At 45.3% G+C, this 15,907-nt stretch overlaps 1 protein-coding gene across 1 annotated transcript in view; it reads left to right on the plus strand.

Moving 5' to 3' along the window:
• The first annotated feature begins 616 nt into the window (after nt 1–616).
• LOC139407431 (sorting nexin-17) overlaps nt 617–15,907 on the plus strand; it is a 73,961-nt gene continuing 58,670 nt past the window's right edge. Inside the window, exons 1-2 of the mRNA XM_071151216.1 lie at nt 617–1,456; nt 13,138–13,212. Of these exons, the coding sequence (XP_071007317.1) occupies nt 1,397–1,456; nt 13,138–13,212 (135 nt within the window). The 5' untranslated portion in view covers nt 617–1,396. The remainder of the gene's footprint in view (nt 1,457–13,137; nt 13,213–15,907) is intronic.

Here is a 15,907-nt window from a genome sequence, read left to right on the forward strand (position 1 = left end):
GCCTACCGGGGAACAGTGAGTTAACTGCCTTGTTCAGGGGCAGAACGACAGACTGTTGTTGCCTTGTCAGCTCGGGAATTCAAAATAGCAATCTTTCGGTTACTGGCCCAAACGCTATTACCACTAGACTACCTGCAGCCCCATGCATCTCAAAGAGAGAGCCTATTAGACTGTAGTAGTCTATTAAATATGTTGTATTATTAATTGCCTACATTTATTTGTTCCCTGCCTTACAAGACAAACAAATATGCACAGGTTTACATGGCCAAAATAGCACATTTTGGAAATAAAACATAAATAATTTACAATTTTTATAATGCTGTTAAGAAAAACAATTCAATTGGTTTGGAAGTTGTCTGGACTGCTCAAAAGCACGGTCATCTGACCATCCCGATTCTCAGGAAAGCACCATCACAGAACAGGGGTCAGAATACAAGAGGAGATCATTTACCTAAAAAAAAAAAAAAAATGACATGCTGTTAGTGAATATCACATATTTGATGTATGTGTGGCCTAAACCCCAAAATAAGTTAATCACTTTTTTTTACGTAAATTCATTTAAAAGTAGGAATACAATTGTTTTGCAATGTTTGAAATAAATGTGGTCCCCTCTCTCAGAAATGGTTTGGACCGGAGGACTGTTGCAACGCTTCTTAATGATCTACTTGATGCCCATTAGATACATTATTGCTGGACGGCTACAATGCATCCAGTTTTCGTGGATTAGTATCAAGTCTGTTTTCTCGAACCGCCTGCTCGCCAAAGTAACCTATTTAGGAGAACTTCAAGACACAGAAAGCGTCACAAAAAAATATATAGGCTACAACACATCTGTGCTTGTTTTCTCTCTCTCGGTCGTTTGTACCATTTAGGGCAGTGACCGGGGGTTTGCAGGAGCAAACTGCGTCTTTTCATCCGAAAGTTCTAATGATTACGCAAGTGAAGGGAATTGTCGGCACGAATTGGACAACGGATTGCTGTAACAGGGCCAACGGTGACTGTTTTTTTTTTACCTCTACACACAGAGTCGACGAATAAGTTGAATTGTACTGCCAACAATAAAGGTGGAATTACCTAAATCTGCAACATGGCTGCTAGTGGGAAAAGTTTAGAGTACTGACGTGGGAGAAGTTTTATACTAATCCAGTACAGTACAGCAGGAATTGTTGTATAAGGTACATCTTTTTTTTTTCCTTCGTCGCCTCGGATTGAACAACGCACATAAACACTGGGTTGCCCGAGTAAGAGCGGAGGAGTGCAAGACTACTTTCTTCTTCAAATGATTGTAGTCATCACCAAACAATCGCGTAGACTTTATCTTCAAGATTATTATTTTTCTTCTTCATCATCTTAAATAGTGCATCTCTCGCCCAGTGTGGGCCATCTGAAATCTAAAATGCATTTCTCCATTCCCGAAACGGAGGTTCGTTCGGGAGAAAATGGATCAACTTATGTGGTGAGTTCCAGAACTGATTTCGTTTGTCTGTTTTACGACGTACAGTTATTTTACTGCAGATTCCGTAGAATGTGAAATCACAGGAGGTTGGTGGCACCTTTAATTTGGGAGGACTGGCTCGTGGTAATGGCAGGAGCGGAATTGGTAGAATGGTTGCCCCAGGTCTACCCCATTCATAGAGCTAAGCCAATTGATAATAGTGTCTTCTGACTGGGGGAGTTTTAAGTGCCGGATGCTTGCTCTGAACATTGACATGTAACGTTAATGCTTGACATACTCCTTTTTGGAAACGTAAGAAATTGATCTTTCATATCAGCAAGAAATCATTTTCAAAAAACCTAAAAGGGGAAATTCCTACACACCTTTTAAAAAAAAAATGTTTTATAGGGTTAGTGTTCCCACACGGCCATATGTCCATGCTACAGAGCTTGTTTACAGAAGACAGACTGCATACAGAGGCCACCACCTGTGCTATTAGCTATCTAGCATGCTCTGAAAACCTGTCAGTTAACTGGGGAGGAAGTGTAGTTGGTAAACTGGAGGCTCACACAGCTTGTGGATCTGTGCAACACTGCTACATTAAGTGTGTGTATGTGTATATATATATATGTGTGTGTGTGTGTGTGTGTGTGTGTGTTTTGGTTGAAAGATTCTTTCTCACTGACATGAAAGATAAGAAAACAATGATTATTGATGTTTTCTAAACGTTAAAACACAGCATTGGAATTGTAGTTTACATGGAGCCAAATGTAGGAGAATGGAATGGCTGAAAACCCTACTTATGGAGAATACAACAGGTCTGAAGCCCACCAAGCGTCTGTCCCGGGGTCTGAAGCCCACCAAGCGGCTGTCCCGGGTCTGAAGCCCACCAAGCGGCTGTCCCGGGTCTGAAGCCCACCAAGCGGCTGCCCGGAGTCTGAAGCCCACCAAGCGGCTGTCCCGGGTCTGAAGCCCACCAAGCGGCTGCCCGGGGTCTGAAGCCCACCAAGCGGCTGCCCGGGGTCTGAAGCCCACCAAGCGGCTGCCCGGGGTCTGGAGCCCACCAAGCGGCTGCCCGGGGTCTGGAGCCCACCAAGCGGCTGCCCGGGGTCTGGAGCCCACCAAGCGGCTGCCCGGGGTCTGGAGCCCACCAAGCGGCTGCCCGGGGTCTGGAGCCCACCAAGCGGCTGTCCCGGGGTCTGAAGCCCACCAAGCGGCTGTCCCGGGTCTGAAGCCCACCAAGCGGCTGTCCCGGGTCTGAAGCCCACCAAGCGGCTGTCCCGGGTCTGAAGCCCACCAAGCGGCTGCCCGAGGTCTGAAGCCCACCAAGCGGCTGTCCCGGGGTCTGGAGCCCACCAAGCGGCTGTCCCGGGGTCTGGAGCCCACCAAGCGGCTGTCCCGGGGTCTAAAGCCCACCAAGCGGATGCCCGGGGTCTGGAGCCCACCAAGCGGCTGCCCGGGGTCTGGAGCCCACCAAGCGGCTGTCCCGGGGTCTGAAGCCCACCAGCGGCTTCTGTCTTCTGTGTAATTTCATAAACATTGCCTTGTGCCTTGAAATTAGCTCAAAGACCGGCAGATGGCGATATTGTGTCCTCATCTTACCGTCCAAAGGCATTGTATTGCCGGTTGCATACAATCGTATCCCCCGTGGACCGGTTCGTACCTAAAACATTCTCCATTCAGGCTGCAGAGGTGTCGATTTTATGGGGAAAATATGCCAACTTTATTAATGAAATCATTTTCCACAACCATGCTAGAGTGGATAATGCCTTGGAATGCTATTCCCAGATGTTGTGTATCGTGTTCAGCCAATCAGGTTGCAGCAGTCTGTTTACCCATGGCTGAAAGCAGAGCGCTACATCAGGAAGTAGCATTAGCCACTCTAGCATTGTGTTGGAAAATTGTGTTCTGTAAAGAAAGTACTTTTTTTATTTTTTTAATTCAGCCTTTTTTAAAAACAAAATCAGCCTTGTGTGTATCTATCAATCTATACTGTGTTTTTATTTTTTCAATTATATAAGTTATACATTGGAAAGACACATACAATTTACATTCATATTATTTTATATGTATGTATGTATGTATGTATGTATGTATGTATGTATGTATGTATGTATGTATGTATGTATGTATGTATGTACCTTTGCTCAACTTATTTTCTGCTGTGCCGTTGTTGGCTGATTGGAAGCCTTCCCCTTTGAAGTGAAGGGGAAAATTGATGGCATAAAGTAGCTTCACCTTTTTAACAATCAACAACCTGGCAACCCCACCACCTTTTTTAACAATCAACGACCTGGCAACCCCACCACCTTTTTTAACAATCAACGACCTGGCAACCCCACCACCTTTTTTAACAATCAACGACCTGGCAACCCCACCAGCTTTTTTAACAATCAACGACCTGGCAACCCCACCACCTTTTTTAACAATCAACGACCTGGCAACCCCACCACCTTTTTTAACAATCAATGAATGACCTGGCAACCCCACCACCTTTTTTAACAATCAACAACCTGGCAACCCCACCACCTTTTTTAACAATCAATGAATGACCTGGCAACCCCACCACCTTTTTTAACAATCAACGACCTGGCAACTCCATCAGTTGAGACTTCAGGTCTGTTTTGAAATCCTCTGCCTGAAAGTGCTGGCTACAAACATGGACATTTCAGATATTTTTCCACTGGAGTGTTCGCAGCATCTTTATTGCCGCCTAGCCACTGTCGGCTCCTAGGATAATCACCGGCAGGTAACTGGTTGCCCCAGCAGCCTGTGCTTGCTTGTAGTTTTCACATCCAGGTACTGGGCACCACACCATGAGTAATTTTACAGAAAAATGAATAGTTATTCGCACGCAACGTCATCTTGATATGTCTGTTAACAGTTCAACATTCACCTTCTGCTACCATTTCTGGTACAGTTTGACACATACGTTTGATAAATCCTAAATGTACGCACCGCCCACACAGAACGCACTGCGGCTGCCTCCGCAACGCAATGCTGCAAGGCAAACGCAGCGTTTTTCATTGGAAATGAATGTATTTCTGGTGTACCAAAATGCAATGACGCTGTCGAGTATGATCGAAGGGTAAGAAAATGTTCCCTCAAGGTTATCAGCAAAGTCGGTGCTAGTAGGAAAATACACAGTCACTGTCTCCGATGTAGCCTGAAGCAAAACGTCTGTCTGTTGACAGCTGAGGGAACGGAGCAACACTGGAGTAAAGATTGATGACTTATAAAGGTCAGTAAAGGTCTCCAGCTGCTGATGAGGCATGGACAGACCGGTTTTAACCATTAACCATGAGTGAGTAGTGTGGCGGAGAGCGAGAGAGAGCAAAGTACCAAGGGGTAACGCTAACTGTCGCTAAGGAAACGCGCCAACTTACAGTTCTTACCAGCATCTCAAGGAATGGAAGTAATCTTTTTATTTTTTTGAATTTAAGAATGGGTACTTTTTCAACAACTGTGTTTTTTGAGTGGAGGGGGTGTAGAGAACAGCAGATGGTGGAAAATTCAGGCAGGTTTTTTTTGAGGGGGGGGGGGGGGTTAAGGAGTCTGTCTTTGTCTTACTGTAACTGTTTCCTTGTAGAGAGGCCTGTCTGTAGTCTGACTACAGTGAGTTTTGTGTCACTGTGACACGGACTGTAGTGTGTTCAACGAGGCAACAGGAATAGACTGGGCTGAGTCCCCAATTGCACCCTATTCTATTTTATAGTGTACTACTCTTGTTGACCAGGGCCCATAGGGCTCCAGATTTTTTAAATGTAGTAACACTGTAAGGGAATAGGGTGCTTATGGGCCCTGGTCTAAAGTGGTGCACTATAAAGGGGAAAAGGTGCCATTGGGGACACATCTCAGTCCACTATACATTCAATGAACTATTGATGCACTTCCAAAACACATACTGTGCCACTTTTTCTAGATTTTGAAAGTTCTAAATCTTGAACTTGATAGCTGACATGTAAAACATTTTGGGACTGTATCAACAGTGGACTAATGAAACAAATACTAAAAATACATTTAAAAAAAATATTTTTCCTTTAATACTGAGGGATTGTCTGTGTACCTTGGAACCAGCGTCCGCACCACACATAACACAGCACAGTACAGGGGCTTTACGAAAACAAAGGCTGCATTTTTAAATGGCGGAATTCCTTTGTGAGCAAAAACCATTCTTTCTCTGACAGTTGTCACTTCCTGTGGTTTTGGGACGGGCAACAGTTTTCCTGTGTAGTTAGTTATATGGTCTCTACTGAACTATGGTTAAAACAATGCATTTGAAAAGTGTTCAGACCCTTTCATTTTTCCCACATTTTGTTACATTACAGCCTTAGTCTCAATTTATTAAATATATATTTTTTCCCCTAACAATCTACACCCAATATCCCATAATGACCAAGCCAAAACCGTTGATTTTTACATTTTTTTAAAATGTATAAAAAATAAAAAATTAACACAGGTATTTGGAGTGAAAGTCCACCTGATGTTTCTACAACTTGATTGGAGTCCACCCGAGGTAAATTCAATTGATTGGACATGATTTGGAAAGGCACACACCTGTCTATATAAGCTCCCACAGTTGACAGTGGATGTCAGAGCAAAAACCAAGCCATGAGGTCGAAGGAATTGTCCGTAGAGCTCAGAGACAGGATTGTGTCGAGGCACAGATTTGGGGAAGGGTACTAAAGAATGTCTGCAGCATTGAAGGTCCCCAAGAACACAGTGGCCTCCATTATTCTTAAATTGAAGAAGTTTGGAACTACCAAGACTCTTCCTAGAGCTGGCCATCTGGCCAAACTGAGCAATCGGGGGAGAGGGGCCTTGGTCAGTGAGGTGACCATCTCTGCAGCAGTCCACCAATGAGGCTTTTATGGTAGAGTGGCCAGACAGAAGCCACTCCTCAGTAAAAAGGCACATGACAGCCCGCTTGGAGTTTGCCAAAATGCACCTAAAGACTCTCAGACAATGAGAAACAAGATTCTCTGGTCTGATGAACCCAAGATTGAACTCTCTGGCCTGAAAACCAAGGGTCCTGTCTGGAGGAAACCAGGCACCGTCCCCACGGTGAAGCATAGTGGGGACAGCATCATGCTGTGGGGATGTTTTTCAGCAGCAGGGACTGGAAGACTCGTCAGGATTGAGGGAAAGATGAACAGAGCAAAGTACAGAGAGATCCATGATGAAAACCTGCTCAGGCCCTCAGAGGTGAACCTTTGCCCCAGTCTAACAGGACAACAACGCTAAGCACACAGTCGATACCACGCAGGTGTGGCTTCGGGACAAGTCTCTGAATGTCCTTCAAGCCAGAGCCCGAACTTGAACCTGATCGAACATCCCTGGAGACGCCTGAAAATATCTGTTCAGCGACGCTTCTCATCCTACCAGACAGAGCTTGAGAGTGAAGGAGAATGGGAGAAACCCTCCAAATACAGGTGTTCCTCGCTTGTAGCGCCAAGAAGACTCTGCTGTAGTCACTGCTAAAGGCGTTTCAGAAAAGTACAAAGTCAAGGGTCTGAATACCTATGTAAATGTGAGTTTTTTTTAATTTTTTTTTTACTGAAATATCTAAACATCTTTTCACTTCGTCATTATGGGGTATTGTGTGTAGATTGAGGTGTGTGGGGGGGGGGGGGGGACGATGTAATCAATTTTTAGAATAAAGTTGTAACGTAGCAAAGTGGACAAAGTCATGGGGTCTGAATACTTTCCCGAGTGCACTGTATATATCTATACTGAGCAAGTGCGGTGTGGAAAGGAGACTGTGTGTGTGAACTGTAATTGATAGTGTGTGTATTGTTTAGTTGGTGGCATGTTTGAAACATGTCTTTTAGAAAATGCTTTGATATCTGTTGGGTATACTTACTGTGAGTTTCCAGTGTGTTTTATGTAGATAAATGCCTTGTCGTGTCCCCCCCCCCCCCCCCCCCCCCCCCCCCCCCATGTGCCTTCCTTCTTCAGACATATATATCACATTCCAATGTGAATTACCTAGTAATATCCTTTTTTTTGAGCCAGGATATAGGCTGGTTCAGGAAACACATTCTGAGAACGACTAGTTTCCATGCTTGTGACCTTGTTCCCGAAAAGCATAAAGTGAACTGGGTGTGGACTTCAATGTGTTTGTTACTGGCCACAATAAGCTCGCATGTGTTGAGTAGCTTTTTGAAGACTGCAATTCCTATGAACCTCTAGTTCTGGACCTGTCTTGGTGGGGGGGGGGGGGGGGGGGGGGTTGCTTAATGTCCAGACCTCAATTTCATACTATTTACGCCATTAGAAATAACACAACAGGATTTTATTATTTATTTTATTTAATTATTTCTGTCATTAGAAACGGGAGAAGAGAAACATTCCTGAAACATTTCTTTGTTGAAAGATCATTTGATCTCTGAGAATTTTAAAGATCGCCAATATGGGTGCAATCAGTTATTTTCAATTAGACTTTTAAAAAAAACTTTTTAAATATTCAATAAATTATAGTACCCAACATCAGACTTGAACAAAATCTCTGGTTAACAATGATTTGAGGTATCCACAAATAGTAAAAAACCACTGACAGCCTCCCCCCACCACACCCCATCAACCCCCAATGGCCAGTAAAGAGAATCAGTTCTCTGTTTGACGAGTAGTATGAAGCTGCGGCTTTGAGTATTGTTCATTCATACGATGTCATGTATTCACAGTGAATTTGGTAATAGGTCCGCCCCCCCCCCCCCCCCCTCCCTCCTGTTCAGAGAAAATAGCCATAGAGTGGTGAGGGGGTGAAGTCTACCATATATACAGTGGGGCAAAAAAGTATTTAGTCAGCCACCAATTGTGCAAGTTCTCCCACTGACTAAATACTTTTTTTGCCCCACTGTATATATACACACACAGAGATGCTTTCTAATAATTTGATTGAAAAACATACAATTATAGACCATTGCATGGCAGTTATTATTTTTATCAGGGTTATCACAACATTTTTAGTCATCAGTCCAATTTCTGCATCAAATCGTTGGGTTTATGAGAATTGCACCATAAAGGTAGACCTCTGAGAGCTGCAACCTGTTGGGCTATTCAAGGAGAGTTGGGTTGAAGCAGTAGGTTGCTAAGAGAAATGAAAATCTTCATTGGCTAATTTTAGCATGCTATATAGCAGATGCCTATAGACTTTTAGTCAATGCGCTAATGCTAGTTAGCATTAGCTTGCTAAACCTGCATTGCAGACGAGGCACACACATCCTATCCGCTAGTTCATCTGACTCTTGTGAAGTAGATTAAAGTCCTCCGGTGCCTAAATCCTGAAGTATCCCTTTTTTTTTTTAAAGGGAAGGTTTTGCATTACATTAAATCTACCCCTGTATCCACATATTTACCAAGTGACCTAGTCCTTGTTATACATACATGCAGACGACACCATTCTGTATACTTCCGGCCCTTCTTTGGACACTGTGTTAACAACCCTCCAGGCAAGCTTCAATGCCATACAACTCTCCTTCCGTGGCCTCCAATTGCTCTTAAATACAAGTAAAACTAAATGCATGCTCTTCAACCGATCGCTACCTGCACCTACCCGCCTGTCCAGCATCACTACTCCGGACGGTTCTGACTTAGAATACGTGGACAACTACAAATACTTAGGTGTCTGGTTAGACTGTAAACTCTCCTTCCAGACCCATATCAAACATCTCCAATCCAAAGTTAAATCTAGAATTGGCTTCCTATTTCGCAACAAAGCATCCTTCACTCATGCTGCCAAACATACCCTTGTAAAACTGACCATCCTACCAATCCTCGACTTTGGTGATGTCATTTACAAAATAGCCTCCAATACCCTACTCAACAAATTGGATGCAGTCTATCACAGTGCAATCCGTTTTGTCACCAAAGCCCCATATACTACCCACCATTGCGACCTGTACGCTCTCGTTGGCTGGCCCTCGCTTCATACTCGTCGCCAAACCCACTGGCTCCATGTCATCTACAAGACCCTGCTAGGTAAAGTCCCCCCTTATCTCAGCTCGCTGGTCACCATTGCATCTCCCACCTGTAGCACACGCTCCAGCAGGTATATCTCTCTAGTCACCCCCAAAACCAATTCTTTCTTTGGCCGCCTCTCCTTCCAGTTCTCTGCTGCCAATGACTGGAACGAACTACAAAAATCTCTGAAACTGGAAACACTTATCTCCCTCACTAGCTTTAAGCACCAACTGTCAGAGCAGCTCACAGATTACTGCACCTGTACATAGCCCACCTATAATTTAGCCCTATCAACTACCTCTTTCCCAACTGTATTTAATTTATTTATTTTGCTCCTTTGCACCCCATTATTTTTATTTCTACTTTGCACATTCTTCCACTGCAAATCTACCATTCCAGTGTTTTACTTGCTATATTGTATTTACTTTGCCACCATGGCCTTTTTGCCTTTACCTCCCTTCTCACCTCATTTGCTCACATTGTATATAGACTTGTTTATACTGTATTATTGACTGTATGTTTGTTTTACTCCATGTGTAACTCTGTCGTTGTATCTGTCGAACTGCTTTGCTTTATCTTGGCCAGGTCGCAATTGTAAATGAGAACTTGTTCTCAACTTGCCTACCTGGTTAAATAAAGATAAAATAAAATAAATACATGTCATGTTTTTTTCTTGGCGGTGTCATAAATGGCATCCTGTCCCCTTTTTAATAGTGCACTGCTTTTAACCAAAACCCTATGGGCCTCTGGTCAAACACAGGGCACTACATAGGGAATAGGGTGCCATTTGGGGCACACTTTGTCTTGTCATCCTTCCTGCATGGACATTTTTAGTTCTGCCTACATGTGCATGTTTTCACTATTCTTTTATCCTACAGTATGCTTCTGTGTTTTTAGATTTGGGTAAGTTCCAGTTGACCAACTGTAGCCTGGAGAAAGCAACCACCAGCCTCATTAGACTGTTTTTTTAAATGTTTCTATACATGACATGGCATCTTGTTGACTGTAACTAGTCATGCTAGTGAGTGAACAGACTGGCAGATAAACAGACGGAATCTTATGGTAATTAGTTTGCAGGCTACAGTCTAGTTTGCAGGCTACAGTCTAGTTTGCAGGCTATAGTTTTTATAATTTAGTCTAGTTTACAGTCTGGTCTTTAGTTTAGTCTGTAGTTTATAGTGTAGTTTATAGTCTGCAGTCTATAGTTTACAGTCTATAATGTGGTTTACAGTGTAGTCTATAGTTCAAAGTGTTAACTGAGCCTTCTTGTCTTTGACTTTCGAACAGGAAACTCCTCCTGCCAATAAGTGTTCTTCCTCATCCCTGGCCAACACTGCTCCTCAACACACACTGCTCCTCAACACACACTGCTCCTCAACACACACTGCACCTCAACACACACTGCTCCTCTAGACTGTGTGCATCTATAGGGATCATTTCTCATAGGCCTAAATACATTTAATTTGTTTTGATTGACAGTCAGCACCAGATAACCATCTTTCATCACCAAGTTAGATGGTCTGGGCCTAGGACCGGCCGCTTTCTGAAGACGGTCAGGGCCTGGGACCGGCCGCTTTCTGAAGACGGTCAGGGCCTGGGACCGGCCGCTTTCTGAAGACGGTCAGGGCCTGGGACCGGCCGCTTTCTGAAGACGGTCAGGGCCTGGGACCGGCCGCTTTCTGAAGACAGTCTGGGCCTGGGACCGGCCGCTTTCTGAAGACGGTCTGGGCCTAGGACCGGCCGCTTTCTGAAGACGGTCTGGGCCTAGGACCGGCCGCTTTCTGAAGACGGTCTGGGCCTAGGACCGGCCACTTTCTGAAGACGGTCTGGGCCTAGGACCGGCCGCTTTCTGAAGACGGTCTGGGCCTAGGACCGGCCGCTTTCTGAAGACGGTCTGGGCCTGGGACCGGCCACTTTCCGAAGGCGGTCTGGGCCTGGGACCAGCTGCTTGGCAAAATGCATAGAATTGCAGGACATTAGCTTCAAAACTGAAACATGTTTTTCTGCCGCCATGTTACCTTTCTAGCTAATAGGCTGTTAGATTACACTTCCTCTTCCAGTAAACTGTGGGAAGGTCAAAATAATGACACTCTGTCAAATCATTTTTAAAAAAAAGTTTAACTTCTACCTGACATTTTCATTCACCTGATTTGACAATACGTGATTTATTTATTTGTTATATATGCATATGATGGGGGGGTCCTTGGGTCTCCAGTTTGCCTAGTCAGGGGTCCCTGGGCAGACTTAAGTCACAGAACAGAAGTCTGTTTTCATTTCATACACAGTAGAGGGGGTTGGCTAAGGAGAGGTCAGGGGGTTGGCTAAGGAGGGGTCAGGGGGTTGGCTAAGGAGGGGGCAGGGGGTTGGCTAAGGAGGGGGCAGGGGGTTGGCTAAGGAGGGGGCAGGGGGTTGGCTAAGGAGGGGGCAGGGGGTTGGCTAAGGAGGGGGCAGGGGGTTGGCTAAGGAGGGGGCAGGGGGTTGGCTAAGGAGGGGGCAGGGGGTTGGCTAAGGAGGGGGCATGGGGTTGGCTAAGGAGGGGGCAGGGGGTTGGCTAAGGAGAGGGCAGGGGGTTGGCTAAGGAGGGGGCAGGGGGTTGGCTAAGGAGGGGGCAGGGGGGTTGGCTAAGGAGAGTGCAGGGGGTTGGCTCTGGTTTGTCATCATACCAAACAGTTCAGTGTTCCAAGAAGAAATGGTCCATATTAATGAAGCCTTCCAAAATAACGGTTTGAATTAGCTTCACCTGCCGGTGATTAGACCCTACTTCTGACCTCAATCACATGGCTGTTGTTGATCCCAAACTGTTGCTTTTGCGTAGGAGGAGCCAACGATGGCTCTTGTAAAAAAACAAACAAACAGGGAAGTTGAGCAAACAAGTCCAACTTCTGGCATTGAAACACATTCATCTTTCATTCATAACACTGTGTTATTGGCCACGGCATAATATAAACACTGTGTGTGTGTGTGTGTGTTCACACTGGTATCCACGATGTAATTGAAAGTGAGAAGTGTTTGTGTTATAAGCCAAAGCAGCAACACTTCATTAAGCCTAGGCTTAAGCCTGTGTCCCAAATGGCACCCCATTTACATATATAGTGCACTACTTTTAACCAGACCCCTTTACAGGCCTTTAGTTAAAAGTAGTGCCCCTAAAATAGGGAATAAGGTGCCATTTCGGATGCCTAGTTTCCATGATTTAAAATGAAGTGTAAGAGTCGAGCATCACTAGCACCCCCCCACCTCCCCCAGTGTGGAGGAAGTGCTGCTTGATTGAACTTCAAGGCAGTTCAATTGTTGTTGTTTTGATATAAGAAGTGAAACTATAAACACGTTCTCCCCTCCCCTGAATTAGATGTATCTACAGTGGTTCTTTTCCTCCTTCGAACTACAAGTCGATAAGTCTCTCTTGGGGAGAGGTTCCAAACTCTCAGTCACTTCCACATGTGTGCTTCGTTTACGCCGAGACGTTGCTTCAGAACAGATCATTACTGCCCAGCAAACGTCTCCACAGTGGTGATGTACAATGATTTAAATGTAAGGTTAATGAAATACCAGAATGCACTACAGTAAGCAAGTAATTGTTCAGACCAATGAGTACAACAGCAGTTTTTGTTTTGTTTCTTCTGCCAAATCAATTGATCCACAACAGGCTGTATGTACCGTGGCAGACCCCTTTTTGTTTAGTCTTTCAGCTCAGTTAGAAGCTATACTCACTACTTTCTCTCCCCACCTGTCTCCTTCAGGCCTACAACATCCATGTGAACGGGGTTCTCCATTGTCGGGTTCGCTACAGTCAGCTCCTGGGACTACACGAACAGGTACCAATAGAATATATTCCCCTGAGTGCTATTCTACGACCAGATCCCCCTTCAACATGGCATCAAACTGAATTATTATGACCTCTCTAGCCAGCCAAGTCATCTTGTTCATTATGATCTATGAGACAAAACTGATCTGAGATCAACAATCGTACTCTGAGAGATTTTGACTGTGCTTACACAGGCAGCCCAATTATGATTTCCCCCTACTAATTCCTCTTTTGACCAATCAGATCAGCTCTTTTGCCAATAATTGGGCTGCCTGTGTAAACATAGCCCATGTGAATGCAGGCCCAAGGCTTCAATTGAAACCAATTAAGGTCAAGGGCTTTTTGGTTGGAGCGTCAATTGAGCTGGACAAAGGGGGCCCCCACCTCCATCAAACGTCAGCAATGTTCCGGGCCAGGGGGGTAACACTGCTACGAACGTCAAAACATCACCTCAACGCTGCCCCCTGCCATTTCCTCACCGCGGCCTCACGTCTCTAACTATTACGACTGTCCTGCTTGATGTTCAGTCTTGAACCAGAACTAGAACCAACCTCCGGCCTGGGTGTTCAGGCTAGTTCATGCTAGAATACGTAACCGAGCGGTTAAGAGTTTAAAAAGTGAAAGGCGTTGTCATGAAAGGAATGCTCTTCTTGGCCTTGTTCATTTACTTCTCCTTTTACCTGTTTGCGAAACTGTGGTCTGACTCCCTTCAGTCAATCTGAAAATGCTACAGAGGAAGTCAAGTTTGTTAGCCCAGAAACAATGTGTATTAAAAAAAAATGAATTGAAAGGTCCGTTTAGGACCTAATAAGGAAGGACTTTGTCTTAGATGTAGTTGCTATGTAGGTTGCTATGATAGCTAATGGGTAGTAGTCAACCCTTTTGTTCAGGCTATCGTCCTCTGGTCTCTTCCTTCATCTGACCACTGCTAGTGTAACGGATGTGAAATGGCTAGCTTAGTTAGCGGTGGTGCACGCTAAATAGCGTTTCAATCGGTGACGTCACTTGCTCTGAGACCTTGAAGTAGTAGTTCCCCTTTGCTCTGCAAGGGCCGCAGCTTTTGTGGAGCGATGGGTAACGATGCTTCGTGGGTGACTGTTGTTGATGTGTGCAGAGGGTCCCTGGTTCGCGCCCGGGTATGGGCGAGGGGATGGTCTAAAGTTATACTGTTACACTACAGTAGCTGTGCTGTACATCTCAATACACATGCTGTTCTCCGTCGTCAAGGCTGTGTTCCGTACACCTCCACACACTCCACAGCTGCCGTTGCTAGGTAACACTGCGTGGGATGGAATACGTCAATACACATGTCACATACACATGGTTAGCAGATGTTAATGCGAGTGTAGCGAAATGCTTGTGCTTCTAACAGGTTAACCAACAAGTAATCTAACTAACAATTCCAAAACTACTGTCTTGTACACAGTGTGAGGGGATAAAGAATATGTACATAAGGATATATGAATGAGTGATGGTACAGAGCAGCATAGGCAGATACAGTAGATTGTATCTACAGTATATACATATGAGATGAGTATGTAAACAAAGTGGCATAGTTAAAGTGGCTAGTGATACATGTATTACACAGTCGATGATATAGAGTACAGTATATACGTATGCCTAGGATGAACATTATATAAGGTAGCATTGTTTAAAGTGGCTAGTGATATATTTACATCATTTCCCATCAATCCCATTATTAAAGTGGCTGGAGTTGAGTCAGTGTCAGTGTGTTGGCAGCCCACTCAATGTTAGTGGTGGCTGTTTAACAGTCTGATAGCCTTGAGATAGAAGCTGTTTTTCATTCCCTATTTGATGCACCTGTACTGTCGCCTTCTGGATGATAGCGGGGTGAACAGGCAGTGGCTCGGGTGGTTGATGTCCTTGATGATCTTTATGGCCTTCCTGTGACATCGGGTGGTGTAGGTGTCCTGGAGGGCAGGTAGTTTGCCCCCGGTGATGCGTTGTGCAGACCTCACTACCCTCTGGAGAGCCTTACAGTTGAGGGCGGAGCAGTTGCCGTACCAGGCGGTGATACAGCCCGCCAGGATGCTCTCGATTGTGCATCTGTAGAAGTTTGTGAGTGCTTTTGGTGACAAGCCGAATTTCTTCAGCCTCCTGAGGTTGAAGAGGCGCTGCTGCGCCTTCTTCACAATGCTGTCTGTGTGAGTGGACCAATTCAGTTTGTCTGTGATGTGTATGCCGAGGAACTTAAAACTTGCTACCCTCTCCACTACTGTTCCATCAATGTGGATAGGGGGGTGTTCCCTCTGCTGTTTCCTGAAGTCCACAATCATCTCCTTAGTTTTGTTGACGTTGAGTGTGAGGTTATTTTCCTGACACCACACTCCGAGGGCCCTCACCTCCTCCCTGTAGGCCGTCTCGTCGTTGTTGGTAATCAAGCCTACCACTGTTGTGTCGTCCGCAAACTTGATGATTGAGTTGGAGGCGTGCGTGGCCACGCAGTCGTGGGTGAACAGGGAGTACAGGAGAGGGCTCAGAACGCACCCTTGTGGGGCCCCAGTGTTGAGGATCAGCGGGGAGGAGATGTTGTTGCCTACCCTCACCACCTGGGGGCGGCCCGTCAGGAAGTCCAGTACCCAGTTGCACAGGGCGGGGTCGAGACCCAGGGTCTCGAGCTTGATGACGAGCTTGGAGGGTACTATGGTGTTGAATGCCGAGCTGTAGTCAATGAACAGCATTCT

The sequence above is a fragment of the Oncorhynchus clarkii genome, chromosome 4 (genome assembly GCF_045791955.1).
Source record: "Oncorhynchus clarkii lewisi isolate Uvic-CL-2024 chromosome 4, UVic_Ocla_1.0, whole genome shotgun sequence".
NCBI classification, from domain to species: Eukaryota; Metazoa; Chordata; class Actinopteri; order Salmoniformes; family Salmonidae; genus Oncorhynchus; species Oncorhynchus clarkii.